At 41.8% G+C, this 23,899-nt stretch overlaps 1 protein-coding gene and 1 pseudogene across 8 annotated transcripts in view; one reads left to right on the plus strand and one right to left on the minus strand.

Annotated features, from left to right (window-relative positions):
• Window positions 1–229: 229 nt before the first annotated feature.
• Window positions 230–23,899, plus strand: part of PAN3 (poly(A) specific ribonuclease subunit PAN3) — a 161,990-nt gene continuing 138,320 nt past the window's right edge. For 3 of the 7 annotated variants that reach the window (XR_013813711.1, XM_079775195.1, XM_079775196.1), the window contains exons 1-2: window positions 230–1,438; window positions 23,716–23,837. Coding sequence is in view for 6 of the 7 variants with exons in the window: in XM_079775195.1 (XP_079631321.1) it covers window positions 1,015–1,438; window positions 23,716–23,837 (546 nt within the window). In the remaining variant the exon portion in view is untranslated. The remainder of the gene's footprint in view (window positions 1,439–23,715; window positions 23,838–23,899) is intronic. The other 4 variants (XM_079775197.1, XM_079775199.1, XM_079775198.1 and 1 more) reach the window with 3 other exon arrangements.
• On the minus strand, window positions 17,915–21,464 carry LOC307101781 (small ribosomal subunit protein uS2-like; annotated as a pseudogene). The gene is made up of 2 exons: window positions 19,160–21,464; window positions 17,915–18,679 (listed from the first exon to the last, which is right to left on the minus strand). The product of its transcript is annotated as a small ribosomal subunit protein uS2-like (transcript).

Consider the following 23,899-nt stretch of genomic DNA (forward strand, 5'->3'; position numbering starts at 1 on the left):
CGTTGCTGCCTAGACAGTGTTGTCACCAGGAAGCATCTTATTTTTCATATTTGGCTGAAGGCTTTCAGTAACATAGACGCAGAGAAAACAGGTGCAGCACCGAGCAGGGGGTTTGCCTAAATCAACCTTTTTTTTTTTTTAATAGAACGCCAGAATTTAATCAGTCCTGTAGCTGTCATCTCCTTCAAGGGGAAGGAAAACAAGTAGGGTGGTAAAAAAAAACAGGGAGAGGAAGTATGGCAAACAGGATAAAACTATTCTTCAAATGGAGCAAGGGCTTGGGCTCCCTCTCCAGGTGCGGGCCCTCCAAAGCGCGGTTTTGCAGTAACTTTTGTCCTTTCCATCAAAAAATAACATCTGGCTCTACAAGTAAGAGGGTATCCAAAACAGTTCGTCTCGTGAGAACTTCACCAGCCGGAGGAGCGTGTGGGAACGCCATTGCGGACCGCCCGCCTCACTGACGCAGGCTCGCGGGCGCCCGGGGGCCGGACGCCTGGCGGGGCTTCCCCTAGCGTTCCCGCTACCCACAAGGCCCCGCGCCTCGCCGCGCATGCGCAGCGCCGACGGCCGTCTCAGGAAGAGGAAAATGGAATAAACAACTCGGAGGAACCAGAGCGCGAGCGAGAGAGTGGAGGCAGAATTTAAAAATAAACCGGCACCTCCGCCCTCCCCACCTGTTCGCGGCTGCCGCTCCCCCTCCCCGAGCCCGCGCTCTCGAAATCCCTGCCGGGGCCCTCGCGCCCACCCCGTCGTCCCGCACGGCCCCTTTAAGAAAAGAGAAGGAGAGAGTGAGTGAGAGAATCCCAACTCCCCCTCCCCTCCGCGCCCTCCTACCCCGTCCTCCCTCCCCTCTCCCCTCCCCCTCTCCCCGGGCGGCCAGGGCTCCCGCAGCGGGACAGACCCACCCGCCCGGCTTTCCTCCGGCACCGGCGGCGTCCTCCTTCCCTCCCAGTCTATGGTGGCGGCGGCGACGGCTCCTCGGGCAGCAGCGGAAGACGAGGCTGCGGCGTTGCCATGAACAGTGGCGGCGGCCTCCCGCCCCCTCCGGCCGCCGCCTCCTCTTCCTCCTCCTCCGCACTGGCGGCGGCGGTGGCGGTGGTGGCCCCGCCGGGGGTCGGGGGCGTCCCCGGCGGGGCGGCGGCGGGAGTGAAGCTCAAGTACTGCCGCTACTACGCTAAAGACAAGACTTGCTTCTACGGGGAGGAGTGTCAGTTCCTGCACGAGGACCCCGCCGGGGCGGCCGCGGGCCTCGGCCTCCATAGCAACAGCGTCCCCCTGGCGCTGGCGGGCGCGCCCGTGGCAGGCTTTCCGCCCGGAGCGGTCCCGGGCGGGGGGGCCGGGCCGCCCCCGGGGTCCAAGAAGCCGGACCTGGGGACCCCGGGGGCAGGAGCCGCAGCTGGCGGCGGCGGCGGAGGACTCGATGGACCGCGGCTGGCAAGTGAGTGTGGTCGGGGCCGGGAGGGTGGCGGCGGACGGAAGGCCTAGGGGCCGGGGGAGGCCGGATGAGGCCCTGCAGACGCGCCTGGCCCGCGGGTTCTCGCCCTGCCTCCCTAGGCGGTCTGAGCGGCCTGGGTTGGGCCTGCTTCTTCCTTCCTCCTCCGTGCTTCCCCTTCCCACGGCCGCGGGCGAGCCGAGGAGCGAGGGGAGGCTGGGTTCCCGGGAACGTGGGTGGGTGGGTGGACTGGGTGGTGGGAGTGGGGGCGGGGAAGGAGGGGGATAGGCTGTGGAGTGCGGTGTGTGAGAGAGGGGGTGTCGTTTCCGGGGTGTGTGGACCGGGGCTGGGTTCGCAGGCACCTGTGTTGTGCGTGTCCGTGTGGGGTGGTGTCTGCAGCGTGTTGAGGTTCCCTAGTGGGTGTGTGTCGGTAGTGGGGCGGGGCTCAGGCTCCCTGGAGTAGGTTGAAAGAACGGGAAAGTTTGTGTAAGGTTCATGGGAGAAAAGTTTTCCAGGCAGAAAACGCTTTCGAAGGATTGGGAGTGAATCAAGAGCAGCTCTTCGTGTGTTTAGGTTTAGTTGAGAACGTAGAGGAGGAATTTCACGAGACTTGCATTTCAGCATCGTTTTTGGAGTAAGTTTGCTGGGTGTCAGTAGGGGGATTGTGCCTTCTACAGCTTTGTATCCAGTGAGCTCTCAGCATGGAGCCTTGAAAGCATGTCTTGTGTAGGGATTTGGGTTCAGAAATTTTAGGGTTGTTATATCTTTTAAAATCATCTGTTATTCTCTGTTGACTCACAACTTGTTAGTTGTTTGTGAGTAGAATTTAGAATTGTAATAAGTGTTTAAGTGTAACCTATTTTACAGAATGTTGCCCTAAAGGAAGAAGTAGAACAGGTGTCAGACTTTCCTTTTCTGTTTCTGAATATACTGAGCATTTCTAAACCAAATGGGAAAGTCCTGCTTTTTTTGGTATTTCTAGACAGTTTTTGGATCTTCAGATAATTTGATAGGTAACTTAACTTGGATGTCAGAACATTTTTGTCTTTTTTTGTAAGACTGCAAATGAACTTGATGTTGTAGCACTTATTGGCCCTGTAAGGATTATTGTCTTCCCAGAGATTTGTGTGTGTGAAAGATTGTTTTCTTTTCTTTTTCTTATTGCTTTCAGAGAGGAAGAAGGGGGGTGTGGGGAGAGATAAATATCAATGATGAGAATCATTGATCTGCTGCCTCCTGCACGCCCCCTATTTGGGGATCAAGTCCACAACCAGGACATGTGACCTCCTGGTTCTTAGGCCCAGGCTCAAGCACTGTGCCTGGCTAGTCATATTTCTTTTGCTGGGATGGTCTTGACTTTAACAGAAACTTATTTGGTAAGGTTGATATGCTAAGAAATTAATTTGTAACTTAAAATGTTTTGTAAGAAATAGTTACTTTTTATTGGTGGAATTTTATCACTTTTGAGAAGAAACTGTACAATTTCAGGATAAATCTTTGCTGGATGTGTAAATTGTGGCTCAAATTTATTTAAGAGTAATGTTTAGTAAGCAATGAACAGTAGTTTTGTCACCTACAAAAAGAGAGACTTTAAAAATGCTAGTGTTTGATTTAATCTGTGACCTTTCTAGGGTTTTCATAGAAGTAGTGGATTTGGGACATGAATGCTAGGTGAAGATGGGAGTTGGAGAAAAATACTAGCAATGGTTCAAAGGTGAGGGATCACTTCATATCTCAAAAAGGGAATGTAATTGCCTGGGATATAGGGTCTTGAGAGGACAGGCAGTTAATGCTAAGAAAGCATTTAAAAATTAATATTTAGTCATGTAACAGTTATTTACTTAAATAGCTGAATGGTGTATTTGGATTCAGTAGGCTTGCTTTAACTTGACTGGGTAAAACCTGAGGCTTCTCTTTTTTGCTGTAGATTTTTTTTTTATAATCCTCAGTTGTACCTAGGTTGTGACTTCTTATGGGTAAGAAAATTGCTTCATATCAGTAAGTAGTAAGTCAAGTTGCTCAGGAAATCAGGGAAGAGGATTGTATTGTTGATTTAATGGCTAACTGCTTTAAATTTTTGCAATTAATTGATTATTTTTATTTTACTTTCTTCCTTTAACCCTTTGCACTCGCTTGCTTTTTTCTCGATTCCTTTATTCTACTCGGGATTTAATTTTTTAAATACCCCAGATTTTACAAAGCGCGGCAGTAGAATAAAAAACTGGAGTTTCTTTTCATACAAACTTATTTATTTGGATTTTTTTATATTTCAAATTATTGATACATTCAAAGAGTATAAAAAGAGCTGCTACCAATGCTAACCGCGTCGAGTCACACTCAACATCCGAGTGCAAAAGGTTAATATGTTATACTGTACCTTAATGTAGTATACTGTGTGAGGCAATAGAAAGAGAGGGACCAAGGTGGCAGTTCAGGAAGATGCTGAGCTCACCTCCCATGAACATGCTGAATTTATACCTATATATAGGACAGTCTTTTCTGAGAGGCAACTGAGGGCCAATTGAACAGCTTCTACAGCTGCTGCACACCAAAGGAGAGAGAGAAGGGGTTGGATTGGGGAACTGCTAGAGCTCTCTGGGATCTGAGGTAACTTTTCAGGATCAGAGAGGCCAGTGAGTGCCATTGTTTACATTCTCCCTCCACTTGGATAGTGCAGCAGGAGTTCTATTCAGGTGCACTGTCCAGTCTGCAAGGCAGCAGTAGTGCCTTCCTGGCCACTCCTGGAGCCAGCTTCACCAGCCACAACGGTGCTGTAGGGTGTGTATATATAGGGTCATCCCACCTGGAGATTGACCCAGTGGGTCAAACAGGACACTGCAGTGTGTGCACCAGGCTGCCTCACTCAGATCAGCAGGATGCTGAAGTGGTGGGACACCAATCTGCCTCGACTAAACCCCATTCCAGCTGTGGATAGCCAGAACAAAAGGGAGCTACCACATGTGCATGCACACCAGACTGCCCTGCCCTGAACCTGCTTTTTCCGGCCAGGCAGCACCTCAGGCTTCACACTCTTATTCCAACTGGCCTGCTAAAACCACCTGGTACAGTCTACACAAAGGCTACTTTGTTATAGGACCACTTTTTTAAGATTGGGAGAGAAAGTTATTTTATCTAATTCATAGGAACAGATACAGATAGTCAAAATGAGAAGACAGAGGAATATACTCCAAATGAAGGAACAAGAAAAACACCCTAATAGCTTGGCTGTTGAGACTCAGTGGTTGAGCATTGATCTGTGAGCCAGGTGGTCACGGTTCGATTGCCTGTCAGGGCACATGCCCAGCTTGTGGGCTTGGTCCCCAGTACAGGGTGTGCAGGAGGCAGTCAGTCAATGATTTTCTTTCATCATTGATGTTTCTATCTCTCCCTTTCCCTTCCTCTCTGAAATCAATAAAAATATCTTTAAAAATATCCTAATGAAACAAAGGTAAGTAATTTGCTTGATAAAGAATTCAAATAGCCGAAACCGATTTGGCTCAGTGGATAGAGCGTCGGCCTGCGGACTCAAGGGTCCCAGGTTCGATTCCGGTCAAGGGCATGTACCTTGGTTGCGGGCACATCCCCAGTGGGGGGTGTGCAAGAGGCAGCTGATCGATGTTTCTCTCTCATCGATGTTTCTGACTCTCTATCCCTCTCTCTTCCTCTCTGTAAAAAATCAATAAAATATATTAAAAAAAAAAAAAGAATTCAAATAGCCCTGCCCATGTAGCTCAGGTGGTTCAGCATCGTCCCATGCACCGAAAGGTTGCTGGTTCGATTCCCAGTTGTGGGTTTAATCCCTAGTTGGGCTGTGTATGGGAGGCAACTGATCAATGTTTCTCTCTCACATCAGTGTTTCTCTCTCTCCCCCCTCTCTCCCTTTCTTCTTTCTTCCCCTCCTCTCCCTCCCTCTCTCTAAAATGAGTAAAAACATAATTTTCCTTTTAGAGAGAATGGAAGGGAGGGAGGAGGGCGGGGAAAGAGAGAGGGAGTGGAGGGGAGAGATAGCTAGAGAGAGAGAGAGAGAGAGAGAGAGAGAGAGAGAGAGAGAGACCCCAATGTGAGAGAGAGACAATGATTGGTTGCCTCAGCTAGGAGTCAAGCCTGCAACCCATCCATGTGCCCTTGACTGGGAATTGAGCCCAAGACCCTTCAGTCCTCGGGCTGACGCTCTAACCATTGAGCCAAACCAACCAGGCTGAAAACATTTCAAAATTTTCAAGTAACAGTCAGAAGTATGCTTACCAAAATTATGTGTAGAATAGGGGAACTCAGAACTTCAACAAAGAAGATTTAAAAAATTAATAACCAATCAGCTGAAGAATAACTGAAATGAAAAATACACTAGAAGGAATCAATAGCAGATTGGATAATACAGAAGAACAGATTAACCACATGGAGGATAGAATCGTGGGAATTGCCAAATCAGAACAGCAATAAGAAAAAAGAGAATAATTTAAGGAATATCTGTGACAACATCAAGTGCACTAACATATGCATTGTAGGGACCCCAGAAGGAGAAGAGAGAAGGAGAAAATATTTGAGGAAATATGACTGAAAACTTTCCTAATCTGGGGAAGGAAGCAGACATCTAGTTCCAGGAAGCACAGTTCCAAACAACATGAACCCAAAGAGGCCCACACCAAGATATTGTAATTAAAATGACAAAAGTTAAAGATAAAGAGATAATCTTTAAGCCACAAGAAGAAAACAGCATTTCATAAACAAAGGAACTCCATCCTCTCCCAAACCCCATAAAGCTACTAGCTGATTTCTCAGCAGAAATTTTATGACCAGAAGGGTGTGGTAGGAAATATTTAAAGTGCTGAAAGAAAGGAATCTATAACGTACTCTACCCAGCAAATATTTCATTTAGACTTGAAGGAGAGATAAAGAGTTTCCCAGACAAAAACTAAAGGAGTTTATTACTACTCAGTTGGCTTTACGAGAAATGTTAGAGGTTCTTTAATCAGAAAAGGCCAGAAATAAGAAAACACATGAAAGAAAAAAATCTCACAGGTATTTCATAGGTACTTGTGAATCAGCTACTTAAAAAAGTATGAGGATTAACTCTAACTATAATAAATAGAGATACACAAAACAAAAAGATTTAAAATATGATATCAAAGACAAAAGTGTGGAGGGGAAAATAAAAATGTAATGCTTTTAGAATGTGTTTGAATTTAAATTCCTGTCTCCTTAAAATAGGCTGCTATAGCTATAGATGGATATATAGGAACCTCATGGTAACCACAAAACAAAAACCTACAAAAAATACACAAAAAAAACCAAAGAGTAAGGAACCCAAACAAAACACTAAAGAAAACAAGCAAACCAAAAGGAAAGAGGAAATGAACAGAGAACTACAAAACAGCCAAAAAAACAATGAACAAAATGTTCATTGTACATACCTACCAGTAATTACTTTAAATGTAAATGGACTAAATGCCTCAATATAAAGACTTAGGGTGACTAAATGGAGAAAAAAAACAAAAACAAAAACAAGACCCATCTATATGCTGCCTACAAGAGACTGATTCAAGATTTCAGATTTCAGAAAAACACACACACGCACAAGTGAAGGCATAAAAATACCATATATGTAGGTCATTGGAACAGAATAGAGAGCCCATATGTAAACCTTGCTTATATGGTCAATTAATCTATGACAAAGGAAGCAAGATTATAAAATGGAGAAATGACAGTCTCTTCAGTAAAGTGGTGTTGAGAAAACTGGCAGAGATACATACAAAAATGAAACTGGACCACCCTCTTACACCATATACAAAAAGTAACTCAAAGTAGATTTAAATTTAAGACCTGAAACAAACTCCTAAAAGAAAATGTAGGTAGTAAACTCCTTGACATGGGTCTTCACAATATCTTTCTGGATAAATCTCCTTAAGCAAAGGAAGCCAAAGCAAAACTAAACAAATGGGACTACATCAGACTTAAAAACTTCTGCACAGTGAAAGAAATCATCAACAACACAAAAAGCCCACTGAATGGGGGAATATATTTGCAAGTGATACATCCATTAAGGGTTAATATCCAAAATATATGAAAACCTCATACAACTCAACATAAAAAATACAAACAATCCAATTAAAAAATGAACAGAGGACATGAATAGATATTTCTATCAAGAAGACATATAGATGGCAAACAGCCATATGAAAAGATGCTCAACCTGTCTAATCAGGGAAATGCAAATGAAAGCCACTGTGAGTTATCACCTTATATCTGTAAAATGGTGTAGCCACTATGGAAAATAGTATGGAGGTCCTTCAAAAAGTTAAAAGTAGAACTGCCATACAACCCAGATACTCCACTTATGGGTATTTATCTGAAGAAAATGAAAATACTAATTAAAAAAGATATGTATTCCTATGTTCATTGCAGCATTATTTACAATAGCAAAGATATGTAAGTAACCTAGGTATCTATCAGTAGCTGAATGGATAAAGAATAAGTTATATAGAATGGCATATTACACAGCAATAAAAAAGAAGGAAACCTCGCCATTTATGACAACATGGATGGACCTAGAGGTTATGCTAAGTGAAATAAGTTAAACAGAAAGACAAATACCATGTGATTTTATTTATATGTGGAATCTAAATAAACAAATGATTAAACAAAACAAAAACAGACTCGTAGAAATAGAGAACAAGCTGATGAGGGGAGGTGGTGCGTGAGGAATGGATGAAAAACAACAAACATACAAAAAAGAAAAAAAAAAAGACTTGCCTTTCAGTACCCGCCCCCCCTCCACACACACACAAAAGGATATGAGGCAATTAAAATGGCACATTCTAAGAGGTATTGTTATTAGAAGAAATTTAAATGTTAGTTGCTGACCTGGTCATATAGCCTGAAACAATTTTGTTTTGCTTTTATTTGTTTGCTCTTTAAATATAAGATTGTACAGTGTTTCTTTAGCTGAGAGGTCATAAACTGATCTGTTTTGATTAGCTGGATCTGCCTGTAGAAATAGTTTGGGAATCTTTGCGTGTATGTGTGATTTAAAAGTTTTTATTGAAGTATTCATATATTGGGAAAAGTTTGCAAATTGTAAGTTCTTGCAGTTTTCACAAGATGAACAAAAACCAGCATTCAGATTAAAAAAAAAAAAAGGCCCTAGCCGGTTTGGCTCAGTGGATAGAGTGTTGGCCTGTGGACCAAAGGGTCTCGAGTTTGATTCTGGTCAGGGCCACGTACCTCGGTTGCGGGTTCCTCCCTGGCCCGGGTCTTGATCAGGGCTCATGCAGGAGGCAACCAGTTGATGTGTTTCTTTCACATCGATGTTTCTCTCTGTCTCTCCCTATCTCTTCCACTCTTTCTAAAAATCAATGGAAAAATATCCTCGGGTGAGGATTTAAAAAAGAAAGGACATAATCCGTACCCCATAAATCCTGCTCTTGTCCCCATTCCAGTTACTACCCTTTCTGAAAGGTAACTACTGATTTCTAACATTACATTCTAACATTATAGATCCTTTTTTTAAAAAAAATTTTTTTTTTTTTTTAACTTTAAAGGAATGGAATCATATAGTTGTGCTCTTTTTGTGGGCTTTTTTCTTTCAGCATGTTTGTGAGATTCATTCATGTTATGTAGGAATAGCCTCTGTAGTCTCATTCCTGTATAGTGTTCTATGAATTTGCCACATTTTATTTTCTTACTACAGGCCTGGTGCATGAAATTCGTGCACTTGGGGGCTGTCCCTCAGCCTGGCCTGCGCCCTCTAGCAGTCCGGAAGCCCTGGGAGGATGTCCAACTGACGGCTTAGTGGGCCTAAGCCGTCAGTCAGACATCCTTAGCATTGCCACGGAGGCAGGAGAGGCTCCCATCACTGCCGCTGTGCTCGCCAGCCATGAGCCCGGCTTCTGGTTGAGCGGTGCTCCCCCTGTGGGAGCACACTGACCACGAGGGGGCAGCTCTGCGTTGAGTGTCTGCCCCCTGGTGGTCAGCGTGCATCACAGTGACTGATCATTCCACCATTCTGTCGTTTGCATATTAGCCTTTTATTATGTAGGATTTTACTGTTGGTGGTCAATGGAATGTTATCAGGTTTTGTCTGTTAAGAAGAATACTTGCTTTGAACATTTTTGAACATGTTTTTTGGTGAACAAATTTATGCATTTCTCTTAGATCACCTAGAAGTGGAATATCTGGGTATGTATAGGGTGTACTAACTATGCATATGTTCAGATTTAATAGTTGCTGTCAAACAGTTTTCTGAAGCGATTGTACCGTGTTTACATTCCTTCCAGCAGTGTATAAGAGTTCCAGTTGTTCCACATTCTCCCCAACACTTGAATTAACCGTGTTATAATTTTAACCATTTTGGTGGCTAAAATTTATGGTATTTTTTATTTTTAATTTGCATGTGTGTGGATTGTAATTTAATTAGTTGACAGCATTAAAAAATCAGAAATACAGATTTTTGACCTCCTCTGAAGGGCAACTCTTACTTGTATTGGAGTTAGGTCTGTTGATGGGGCAAGACTCTCCATTTTGCCTTACTTCTTGAAAGGATGAATTTTTTTTTAATCCTCACCAGAGGACATGTTTATTGATTTGAGAGAGAGAAATATGTAGATAGATAGATATTGGTTGCCTCCCGTATGCATCCTGAGTGGGGAATTGAAATTGCAACCTAAGTATGTGACCTGTCTAGGAATTGAACCGGCGACATCCTGGTGCTTGGGACCACGTTCAACCAACTGGATGACTTTTATTTTTTTTAATTTTTAAATATATTTTATTGATTTTTTTTACAGAGAGGAAGGGAGAGGGATAGAGAGTTAGAAACACTGATGAGAGAGAAACATCGATCAGCTGCCTCCTGCACACTCCCTACTGAGAATGTGCTCACAACCAAGGTACATGCCCTTGACCGGAATCGAACCTGGGACCCTTGAGTCCACAGGCCGACACTCTATCCACTGAGCCAAACTGGTTAGGGCTGGATGACTTTTATATATGTGGCTCTTCTAGGCATTTGAATCTTTATCCTTTGCTTTAGTACTTCACATTTGCAGAATTGTTTTGTGATTCAGATTCTGTTAAAACTTTAAAATATAGGAGAAAATTTTATCCTTATTTTCAAACATTGGAAAACTGAAGCACAAAGGCTTTTTCTTAGTACAGTTACTTAAATGATGCTTCATTCTTGTAAAGGAACCATACTTACATTTGTTGCTTACTTTTTATGTACATAAAATATTTTATTTTCTTACTTCATCCTGCTCTTATGTTGACCGGGCAATGTTCTGGCATTCAAGTTTGTTGTTTGGGCCCTAGCTGGTTTGCTCAGTGGATAGAGCATCGGCCTGCAGACTGAAGGGTCCGGGTTTGTTTCCGTTAAAGGGCACATGTCCAGGTTGCAGACTCAATCCCAAGTGGGGAGTGTGCAGGAGGCAGCCAGTCAATGATTCTCATCATTGATGTTTCGATCTCTCTCTCCCTCTCCCTTCCTCTCTGAAATCATTAAAAAAATTACATTAATAATAAAAAATATTAAAAAAGTAGCAATTTATAAAAAAATTGTTGTTTGGGAAATAACAGTTTATTATTTTTTAAAAGCTTATCTAAATTATTTTCTCCTTACTCTAAGTTTTTGCTATTTCATATTTCTTTTGGACTTGGGATCTTCCAAGGCCTAATTGTGGATTTATTTGAATTGCTGATAACATTTTAATGATGTAATTACATTTCCAACTAGAATTTTAATCTACTTTTGGTTTGGTTTGTTAATTCTCACTGAGGATATTTTTTTCCATTGATTTTTACAGAGGGGTAAGGGGAGGAAGAGAGAGAGAGAGAGAGAGAGAGAGAGAGAGAGAAAGAGAAAGAGAGAGAGAAACACATCCATGTGACCATGTGAGAGAGACACATCGATTGGTTGCCTCCCAAGTGTGCTCCAGTGGGGGTGAGGGTGGGGATTGGACCTGCAATCCTTTGGTGTTTAGGCCCATGCTCTTTAACTATTGAGTCACACCGGCCAGGGTTAGAATTTTAATCTATAAGGTGCTCAATTTTTAGCAGCTAAAGTTTTTTGTTTTTTTTTATAATATATTTTATTGACTTTTTTACAGAGAGGAAGGGAGAGGGATAGAGAGTTAGAAACATCCATGAGAGAGAAACATCAATCAGCTGCCTCTTGCACAACTCCTACTGGGGATGTGCCCACAACCAAGGTACATGCCCTTGACCGGAATCGAACCTGGGACCCTTGAGTCCACAGGCCGACACTCTATCCACTGAGCCAAACTGGTTAGGGCGCAGCTAAAGTATTTATTATACCATGATTTATATTTTATGTACATTACTTTATTTGAAACCCAATAGATTTGTTTATCAAAATAAACTTAGTTTTCAGTTCTACTAATTTACTTAGTAGTGAAGCTTTGGTATAAGACAGATCTAAAGTGTACTTCTGGCTCTCTTACTGGCTTTGTGATCTTAGGCAAATTTTTAATCTTAAGCCTAAGTTTATCTCATTTTAAAAAATGGAGGTAAAAATAGTACCTACTTGGTGGTATTGCATGTGACACTATCAGTGTGTATTGCCTGGTACATAGTGAGATATCAGTCTTAGTTGCTGCTGTTATTGAATATCTACACTAATAAAAGAGAAACATGCAAATTAACCATCCCACTGCTATGCCCACCAGCCAATCAGGAGCGAGTATGCAAATTAACCCAACAAAGATGGCAGTTTTTTTGCATATGCAGGCGCGGAGTGAAGACTGAATACAGCGTAGAAGGAAGCCAAGTGCTGCAGAAGGGAGTGAAGCGGCAGAGAAGGGAGCGAGGAGTAGTGGAGAAGGGAGGGAGCAAGGCAGCAGAAATGGGAGGGAGGGAGGCAGCAGAGAAGGGAGCGAGGCAATGGAGATGGGAGGGAGCGAGGCAGCGGAGAAGGGAGCGAGGCAGCGGAGAAGGGAGCGAGGCCCACCTCGGCGGGCTTCGCTCCCTTCTCTGCTTTGCTCAGGCCGCAGGAAGCCCTATTCTTGCAGGAATAGGCCTGAGGAACCCCTATTCTTGCAGGAATCTTCCTGCAACAGGCCTCTAGTTATTAATAATAACTCTATAATTAACCTGTACATCTATGTTCCCTGTCCTCCCTCCCCCCCTAATATTTGAGAGTATACAGTTGGCCCTCCTCACCCATAGGTTTTGCATCTGAAGATACAACCAACTGCAGATGGAAAATATTTGAAAAAAATGTTACGCTTTTGCTTACATGCACTGTGTAATTAGGCCTGTGATGGTTGTGTCTGTAGTGAAAATGTATTGGCTCTTTTTCTTGTCATTATTACCCAAACAATATCGTGTAACAACTATTTATATAGCATTTACATTGTATTATTATAGGTAATTCAAAGTATACAGGAAGATTTGTGCATAGGCTATATGTATTCTACATAAGGGACATGGGTGTCCTCAGTCTTTGTATCCACAGGGGTTCAGAAACCAATCCCTTTCAATACTGAGGGACAGCTATACTTTCAAGACCATTAAAATAGCTACAGATTATTGAACTGTGGTTGCCATCCAACCACAGGAAGATAGCAGTGGATAACCTGAAGTTCATAAAATAACTTTGGAATGTATAATGTTTGTGGCAAAACTGTTTTTGTTTAAGCCAGGATTACACTTTTCTTTCCATAAACTTGTATGATCTGACAGGAAGGTAAATACTGAATTTCCCATTAGGATAGCTGCTATAGATTTAAACATTTTTATTGGACAACTAGAGGCCCAGTGCACTCGGGGGGTGGGGGTGGGGTAGGGTGGGGAGGTGTCCCTCAGCCTGGCCTGCACCCTCTCGCAGTTTGGGAGCCCTTGGGGGATGCTCAACTGACGGCTTAGGCACGCTCTCAGCCTGCAGTCGGCCATCCTTAGCACTGCCGCGGGGGGAGGGAGAGGCTCCTGCCACTGCTGCTGTACTCACCAGAGCCTGGTTTCTGGCTGAGTGGTGCTCCCCCTGTGGGAGTGCACTGATCACCAGGGGGCAGCTCCTGCATTGAGCGTCTGCCCCTGGTGATTAGTGTGCGTCATAGTGACCAGTCGTTCCGCTGTTCGGTCGATTTGCATATTAGCCTTTTATTATATAGGATATACATCCTTTATAATAGAGGTAATATGCAAATTGACCCTCACACCCTTGCACAAGATGGTCGCCCCCATGTGGTCAAAGATGGCTGCCACAAGGTGGCCAGCAGGGGAGGGTAGTTGTGGGAGATCAGGCCAGCAGTAGAGGGCAGTTAGGGGTGACTGGGCCGGTAGGGGAGGACAGTTGGGGGTGACCAGGCCAGCAGGGGAGGGCAGTTGGGGGAGAACAGGCCAGCAGGGGAGGGTAGTTGGGGGCGACTGGGCCTGCAGAGGAGGGTAGTTAGGGGTGACCAGGCCTGCACGGGAGGGCAGTTGGGGGGGGGACCAGGCCTGCAGGGGAGTGCAGTTGGGGGTGACCGGGCTGGCAGGGGAGGGCAATTAGGGGCGACCGGGCTGGCAAGGGAGGGCAGTTAGGGGTGACCAGACCAGCAGGGGAGGACAGTTAAGGGCAACCAGGCTGGCAGGGGAGGGTAGTTGGGGGTGACTGGGTCTGCAGAGGAGGGCAGTTATGGGCGACCAGGCCTGCAGGGGAGGGCAGTTAGGGGCGACCAGGCCTGCAGGGGAGGGCAGTTAGGGGTGACTAGGCCAGCATGGGAGGGCTGTTGGGGGCAACTGGGCTGGCAGGGGAGGGCAGTTGGGGGTTACCAGGCCAGCAGCAGAGGGCATTTGGGGGAGATCGGGCCAGCAGGGGAGGGCAGTTGGGGGCTATCGGGTCAGCAGGGGAGCAGTTAGGCGTTGATCAGGCTGGCAGGGGATTGGTTAGGGGGTGATCAGGCAGGCAGGCGAGTGGTTAGGTAATCAGTAATTTGCTATCCATTTCTATAATTTTGTCATTTCAACAGTATTCTATAAATGGAATTATATAGCATGTAACCTTTTGGGATTGATATTTTTATTGCTATATAATTGACATACAATATCCTATTTCAGGTGTACATCACAGTGATTCATTATTTATATACATTATAATAGTTCTCTTTCATAAAAAGCTCCCTTTTTTGATGTCTCTTTTGGTGTCTCTTGTTTTTTCTTAAAAAAGGATATTGTTCCTTTTTTTTCTAAGCTAGTTATTATTTTTAACATAAAAATTCTCATTTTAGGAAAATGGGAACTTTTTTATTTTATTGGAATTAGAAATGTAGTACATGCACATGTTAAAAATGTAAATAGCACAAAAGGATACACAGGGTGAAATAATTTTCCTCCTTCCTTATTTCTGATCCCTCTCCAAAAGACAGTCACTCTTTCCAATTTATTGTGCACCCATTCAGAAATATTCTTTGCCTATACAATTTTTTGTATGTTATAGTTCCCTGTTTCTAGCACATACTTATACATATGTATGTATATGCACACATGGAAGCCTAATGCACTTTGAATTTTCTCATTGAATTGTATAGATTGTAGTTTGTTCCACATCCACACATAGAAATCTGTCCTCTTTTTAATGGATGTGTAATAGTCCATTGTATGTTTGTATTATCCTTTTTAATGGATATATTTAGATTGCTTATAGTCTTTTACAAATACAAGTGATGGCACAAAATTATTATATCTTAGTGTATTATGTGTATTTATACATACATTTATATAAAATATATATGTTAAGGAGCAGAGTTATTAGTGATCTGGTACATTAAAAAAATTATGGCCTGTCTGGCATGGCTCAGGGGTTGAGCGTTGATCTATGAACCTGGAAGTCATAGTTCGATTCCTGGTCATGGCACATGGCCGGGTTGCAGGCTTGATCCCCAGTGGGGGTGTGCAGGAGGCAGCTGATCAGTGATTCTCTGTCATCATTGATGTTTCTGTCTCTCCCTCTCCCTTCCTCTCTGAAATAAATAAAAATATATTTAAAAAAGTTATGTAGATATATACCATTTGATCTCACTTGCATGTGGAATCTATATAAAACCCAAACTGGTAGATACAACAGATTGGTGGTTGCCAGAGGCTGGGTTGGTGTGCACGAAATAGGTAGAGGTGGTAAAAAGCCATAAACTTCCAGTTATAAGATACATAAGTCCTGGAGGTTATAATGAACGGAAAGGTGGTTATAATTAACAATACTCTATGGTATATTTGAAAGTTTCTAAGAGAGTAGATCTTAAAAGTTCTCATCATAAGAAAAAAATTCATAACTGTGTGGTGTTGGACGTTAACTTAACTCATTATAGCAATCATTTTGCAATATATACACACTAGAGGCCTGGTGCATGAAATTTGTGCATTTCGGGTTGGGGGAAAGGGGTGGTTCCATCAGCCTGGCCTGCATCCTCTTGCAGTCTGGGAGCCCTTGGATGTCCCACTGACGGCTTAGGCCTGTTTTTTGAAAGATGGCTGAAGTATACCTGACAGAAAGAGCATCCTAGGCAGATGAGTACAAGGACACAAAGGTTTTGAGAGAAAGTATAGTACTATGATTTTGTTCTCTAGTCATCTGATGTGATAAAGAATAGGCTACATAGTATGGAGAGTAGTACTAGATGATAGATTTTGTGCTCACATTGTGAAGACCCTTCTAGGCTGTGCTAAGTGAAGTGATAAGATTTCTGTTTTAAAGATAACTGTGGCTTCTGAGGATGGAGATAGAGAAAACTTTTGGAGTAGGTTTTTTTTTTTTAATAGTTTTTATTGATTTCATAGAGAGGAAGGGAGAAGGAGACAGGGATAGAAACATCAATGATAAGAGAGAATCATTGATTGGCTGCCTCCTGCACGCCCCCACTGGGGATAGGTCCTGCAACCTGGGCATATGCCCTGATAGGGAATCGGACTATGACTTCCTGGTTGATGCTCAACTACTGAGCAACACTGGCTGGGCTAGAATTGATCTCTTATGGCTCTGCACAGAAGCTTTATCACAGGCTGGAAATACAGCGTTTTTAGTCATTAGTTACTGTTTTTTCTTGGTTCCCTTGGCCTTTTTTAGTTTGTGAGTTTTTGAGAGAACTTCAGTCCTCAGACAGATCAATATTTTTTGAATTTTATTCTCCCAGATGACTTCTGTGGTTTCTGTAAGAGATGTATAAAATATTCCAAACTACCTTTTTATATATTAAAACGTAAAAAAAAGCTACATGAAAAATTTTCATTAATGCATTCTATACAAGAATATATTACATTTCATTAGAAAGAGCAAGCCAATTTTTACAAATAAATTTATAAATTGGTACAAATGATAATCACAAAAAGTAAGTATAAACACCGTATCTCATCCAAGCATGCCAGTATACTGAATTATTGCCACAACAACCCTGGAAAGTAGGTTATCATTTGTATTTTACAGAGCAGTAATCTGAGATCTAGGTTACATACGCTGTTGAAGGTCAATAGTTGGTAACTGGCTGAAGCAGACCTCATGGGCAGGTGTATTTGCCCAGTCTGTGCTCATCCCACAGATCCAATAGAGAAAAGAATGGGAGTTCTGCTGAGTGCCTGGAGGAGCCTGTTTCTTGGGCCTGCATTCAGTGCACTGGCAGGTAGGGTCTTTGAGTATCAATTTACTCATCAGAAAATGGAGGCAGTAATACCATTTGCATGGGGTGTTTTATAAAGTGTGGGCATGAAAACCTATTGTGTATTTTGTCAACTTTTAAAAATTCCTACTCTGGAAAAGGGTTTAATTGTAAGTGTTTATACAAATGTGCTAGTACATTAGGGAATACCAAAAAGTATAAGGACTAATTCAAAATCTCAGTTTACTGATAATTTAGATGGGTAGATAGTACAGAAACATATAAGAATTTAAAGGTTTAAGTCATTTAAGATAGCAATAAAAGATAAATTAAAGGAAATTTTTATAAATAATATCTTGAGTTAGAGGTTTTAATAGTTTGGGATAATTAGGGAATACATTCTAGTGATGGGAGAAGAAATTAACATTTGTAAGTACCTGTGAGACAATATGCTGGGTACTTTGAGTAGTTACTTGACTTGAGTCTCTACCACACCTTGTGAGTGAGATGGTATTATTTTTTTTTCAGATGAAGAAATGAAACTTAAAGGGTTGTTTGCCCAAGGTCATATAGCTAGTAAGTGGCAAAAATACGGTTAGACCTCAGTGTCTAACTCCAAGTATTTTTTCCATCATGTCTAGGTCTTTAACATAGAGCAGGAATTGATGGTACTCTGTATTGTGAAGTGTAGACTTCCAAAATATACAATGAATATATCATTTTGATTGGAAGAGAGAGTTCAATAATGTTATGATTATTGTAAAGCTCTTTTTTGAGTAGATGTATACTTTTATTATTTTACACTGTAGTCCTTGTTCTTTTGGAAATAATCTATGTAAGGTATTCGTTTTTCTCTACTGATTAAAAAATAGTTTTATAGAAATATAAATTATATACTAAAAAATTCACCCATTGTAAGTATACAGTTCAGTTTAATAAATTTGTATTGTGCAACTATCAAGATTTTGGGAATAATTTTTAAGATATTTGTTTCTTTATCATAATTTTCATTGAAGTTTGCAGGGTAGATGGTATGGTTCTAATTTTACAAGTGATGGAATAATCTTTGTTTTATAAGCATTTTGCCCAAAGACTGTATAGCTTGTAAGTGGCAGAACTGAGACTCAAACCCAGCACTTTAAGGAAATATTAGAATGATTGATTGAGAGCAGATTGTCGAGGGCTTTTTAAAAAAAGAAACTGCTTATTTTTCATCAACTTATTTCCATTCTATTTAAGAGTTTGTGGAAAACAGCTTAACTCAGTAGTTACTCTTATCCATTTAGTGGTCTGGGCAGTGGGAGCCACAGACCAGTCTTCACTAGCAGGCTGAGCACTCCAGGTTTCAGTAGGAAAGTGCTGAATAGGCACCGAGTGCATCTGTACACCTTCAGACCAGTCTGTGACCTTAGGTTGAGCAGTAGTGAACTCAGAGGCTGGTATAGTTCATTCACCCTGAAATTCCTCTTTGGTCACAGCCTTTTCACCAGCAGCCTGTTCTTCCTTTTCAGTCTCTTCAGAGTCTGTGTAAGTAGAGACCAGGCATGACCTCACATCAGTGTTCATGGGAGATGGCGCATGCACAAGACTTCCCCAGGCCAGTATCCACCACATCAGACCCACTGAATGAGTCCCCTTGTTGCCAGGGATGGCAGTGTCCACATGTTGTATCGTAAATCATCGAGCTAGATACAAGACGCCTTAACAAGCCAATTAATTAGGAGTCTTATATTGCGCACGGGTTCAGAGCAGAATATCTCTGTCAAATTCTGAACCCATACATAGAGGAAGTTCTTTTTATTTATACCTTTCGAGCTCTTTGTCTGCAGATTTTACAAAGAGCTCTGTGTAAGTTATTTTTTGCAGATAGTTTGTGACCTTGGATGCATAATGAACAAACACTTGGCATGAGAATATGGGAATATTATCAGTATCAGCATTAGCCTGTTACGTCAGATGGCTAGCTTGCAAGGTCAGACAGCTAAGTTTTTATTTTTTCTGTTATTCAAACTAAAACATTTATTTTACAGAATAAGGGACTATCTAAAAATAAGAGTTGACCTATAGAATAAGAGACTGCCTAAGAATAACAGAGTAGTTCAAAGAGCAGTTCTCCAAAGGAGGGATTACTATGCTTCACAAACAGCACAGAGGAAAGGCTGTGTTACACAGAGCAGTGCTGGGCAGGTTAACATAAGATACCTCTGTGAGAGGCCGGTGGTCAGCCCTGGGATCAGTAACCACCAGAAGTCTCGGCTCCATGAAGGCTGCCTGGATCGGGTCAATGATGGTTCCAGGAGTGAAATGGCCAGCAACAGGAGTGGCTTCAGTGGTAGCAGCAAACTTCAGCACAGCTTGCTGGCCAGTATTCCTAGAGGATAGGACATTGACATCATTGGGGTTTTCAGTGGCAACAATGGCATGAGCTGTCAGCAGAAGCTTCTCCCAGGTTCTCTTCAGATTTATGATGTAGATGCCATCACTTTTCCTTTTTTAGATGTACTGTTCCATTTGGAAATCAAGGTTGGTGTCACCTAAGTGGGTTCCGCTGCAGGGAATTTGAGGACATCCTCCTCCTCCTTTAGCAGGACATCAGGGGCTCTGGACATTGTGCAAGTTTTCCTTAACTTACATGGGAACAGAGAACAACACCCTGTGGACCCCTCTCTGGGTAGCATGGGGAGGATTCGTCAGTGTCCTGATGTCAGACCAAGAAGTTTGGATTTCATCCTTTGGGATAAACATCATCAGCATCTTGTCTGTGATGTCTTTGTTGGCAGAGGAAAACCACTGGACACTTTTGTGAAGTGTGTTCTATGAAACTCCAGTACCTCAAGCTGCTCTATGTAGAAAGGGTTCTCTAGTGAAGTAAATTTGGGAAGTATTCTATTTCCTTTTTAGATTGTCAGTCCACATTGTATATGCAAGCTCTGAGAAAGTTTTCCAGTAAAAAAATGGTTTACTTTTATTTTTTGTCCTCAGCATTTACCAAATTTAGTTGACTTTAGAGTTCCTTTGTTGGGTACCATTGATCTATTGTGGTGTTTTGGGAAATTGAAGTAATTTCATCCAGAAGGGACAAAGCTAATCATGGAGAACGTTTCTTTAGTTAATCTGTGGGGTGGACTCTTTTTTTTTTTTTAGAAGATTATTACCATACACATTTATATGTTAATAGTTGCAGGGTAACTGCTGACAGATGTAGAAGTTTTAACTCTTTAGGTACTGTAAGACCCTTGGGTTTAAAGTTGGAGTGTCTCATGATCATTTAAGAACTTGAAATTTCATCTTTTCATTTCTGTTTCCCTCTCTCAAAAATTGAATGGCAGTTCAGTGCAATAGAGAATTGGCTTTTCTATCTCAGTTCTGTCACTTATTAGCTTTGTGACTTTTGGGAAAGCTATTTTATTTAATCACTCTGAATCACAATTGGCTTAACTGCAAAATAAGAGATATCAACTTTTCCAACAGTTGTTGTTTGGACTGAGATTCATATTTATACAGTGATGTTTAATCACTATTCCATAGGGATATAATAGTTATAATAAAAGATTTTAACAGACCTTTCATAGAAATAGTAAGCCTTATTTAAAGTGGATTGCAAATTGTTATTCCACAGAGATGTTATAAAGTTTACTTAAAACAAATTGCAAAAATAAAGGGTACAAGGAATGAAAAGTTCTGGATTCTCTAGTCCTGGTAATTAAGGTCTCTAACATATCTATGCTTATGCAGTTTAAACTTAAAAGTAACAACCATTTTCTCTTTGAATATCCTATGATGTAGGTAGGACATGTATGTTCTTTGTACCTTCTAAGAAAAATTAGTATTTTTGTGGTCTATATAGCATAGAGTAATATACTGTACATTAGTGATTTTCCTAACTACTTTGGAAATACCATTTCCCATTCCTTTCCTTCTGAAACTGTAACTTTTTAAAACAAGAACTCAAGTGTAATTGTATGTGTGGAATGTTTTTTTTTCTCCTAGATTTACTGAGATTATTGGTATGTAACATATGTAAGTTTAGGGTATATAACATGATGATTTGACATACATTTATTGCAAAATGATTACCACAATAAAGGTTGTTAACACCCCCCCACACACACACATACATAATCACCTTTTTTTGTATGGGTGATAACTTTTAGGATCTACCCTCTTATACAATATTGTTAATTGTTAATTATAGTCACTGTGCTGTACCTTAGATCTCCAGAACTTGTTCATTTTATAGCTGGAAGTTTGTATTCTTTGACCAGTTTCTCCCCATTTCTCCTAATCCCCAGCCCCTGGCAACTATTGTTTTGCTCTCTAGTGCTTTGAGTTGGCATTTTTAGATTCCACAGAAAAGTAAGATCACACAGTATTTAACTTTTTCTCTCTGACTTATTTTACTTAGTATAACATCCCCAAGGTCCATTCATGTTGTCACAAATTACAGGATTGCCTTCTTTTTTATGACTGAACTAGAGGCCCAGTGCATGATTGAATCATGCACGTGTAGGGTCCCCTACACGCTTTCGCTTTCGATCGCAGGGGAGCTGGGTGCCTGTCCGCTAGTGCACCAGGCCTTTCAGAAGCCTCCGGTGCGGCGGAGGCTTCTGAAAGGCCTGGTGCCGGAGCAGACAGGCACCCAGCTCCCCCGCTTTTGATGGTCCACGGCGGGACGTGAGCTCGCTGCCCCAGAGGCCCCTTCTGTTCCGCAGCACAGCCATGGCGCAGACGCTGAGCTCGCGCCGCAGCTGGCAACGCGAGCTCAGCGTCCCGCTGGCCCAATCGGCTATCCCGGCCACCCCGAGTCCCGCCCCCTGCGCCTCCCGCTGGCCCAGTTGTGGGCGTAGCGGAGTGATGGTAATTTACATACTACCATTTTATTAGGTAGGATAATATTCCATTTTGTGTGTGTGTGTGTATGAGAGAGAGAGAGAGAGAGAGAGAGAGAGAGAGAGAGAGAGAGAGAGAGAGAGATTGATTTTCTTTATCTATTCATCTTTCCATAAATACTTAGGTTGTTTCCATGTCTTGACTATTATGAAAAATGCTGCAGTGAACATAGAGATGCAGATATCTCTTTTTGAGATAGTTATGTTATTTCCTTTGGATATATAGCCAGAATTAAGATTGCTGGATCATGTGGTAGTTTTATACTTAGTTTTTAAAAAATATGTTTTTATTGATTTTAGAGAGAGAGAATCATTGATTGGTTGCCTCCTGCACACCCACTACTGGAGATTGAGCCTGCAAACTTGGCATGTGCCCTGACCGGGAATTGAACTGTGACCTCCTGGTTAATTGGTTGATGCTCAACCACTGACCCACACTGGCTGGGCTATATTTAATTTTTTGAGGGACCTCCATACTGTTTTCCATAGTAGCTGCACCAATTTACATTCCCACATCTCTGTGTCTTAGTTTGTGTTGCACTAACAAAATACCACGGACTGGGTGGTTTATAAACAACACAATTTTTATTTCTTACAGTTCTGGAAGCTGGCAAGTCCAGTATCACAGCACTGGCAGATTATGTGTGGTGGTTGGTGAGGACCCACTTCCTGATTCATAGATGGGCACCCTCTTGTTGTGTTCTCACATGGTGGAAGGGTCTAGGAATCTCTGTAAGGTCTCTTTTATAAGAACACTGATCTCATGCATGAGGGCTCCACTCTCATGACCTAAGCACCTCCTAAAGGTCCCACATCCTAATACCATCATTTTTAGGGTTTAGGATTTCAATATATGATTTTGGGGGTATACCAAAATTCATATTATAGCACTCTACATCCAACTATCAGTATTTCTTTAGTCTACTTTATTTTGGTTTAAATTGTTGTTAATCCTCACCTGAGGGTATTTTTCCATTAATTTTTAGAGAGAGTGGAAGGGAGGGGGGACAAACAAGAGAGAGAAACATCGATGTGAGGGAGACCCATTGATAGGAATCCAACCTGGGACTCTTGAGTCTGTGGTGGAACCAGCTAGGGTTAGATTACTTCTTGTTGGGAGTGGGAGTGGTTTCAGTGGTTCTTAGAGGTTCTGCACAGAAGAGGGCAAATTCTACTTGCAGTTCAGCTGTTATGAAGTGTAAGGCTTTGTACTTAACTAGCAGCTTAAAAATAGCAGCATTCCAAGTACTTACCAACAACTAGTATCTAAAACATATTGTTCATGACTTTGTTCATATATAAATGGATTGTTCTACTTAAAATCATTCTGTATTATCCTGTCCTAAAATCAATAGACAGGGTGTCATCCCTGAACTCTATTGCATTTCTACTTCTATAGAATTGTTTTTACTGAACTATGAATTAATGTGAGTCTGCTGATTTTTTTCATAAATAAATGTTTTTTCATAATAAAACAGTCCTGAGGAAATTGCAGTGGTTTATAGTTTCTGCTGGCCTCTTGCAAAGTTAAAGAAAGAAACTTGAAATCCAAGTCTGATTTGTTTCTTCATGTTGTGCTTGGTAGCTTTTAGGTGACTGATACAAAATAAATTACTATCTCTGTAGGAAAACAACAGTCAACTTGAGCATTGTTTAACAAATGAGCCAATTTTATTTGGTCTTGCCTTTGTTATGAATAGGTAAATAAAAATAAGTGTGGCAGATTGACACTTCAAAAGTTATTTAGGAACACAGAAACCACATCAATATTTGTGCTTTTAAATAATCAAATACTTGAATTTTTTTTCTCTTTCAGTTCCTGGAATAGATGGAGGTGCTTTAACTGATACCAGTCTCACAGATTCCTATTTCAGCACCAGCTTTATAGGAGTCAATGGATTTGGAAGCCCTGTAGAAACAAAGTATCCCTTGCTGCAGGTATCATTAGTATGAGTTTAAACAGTAAAGTTTATTCTGAGGGTGGAGAGCATCTAGAGCAG

Source organism: Cnephaeus nilssonii (genome assembly GCF_951640355.1).
Source record: "Cnephaeus nilssonii genome assembly, chromosome: 6".
Classification (NCBI taxonomy): domain Eukaryota; kingdom Metazoa; phylum Chordata; class Mammalia; order Chiroptera; family Vespertilionidae; genus Cnephaeus; species Cnephaeus nilssonii.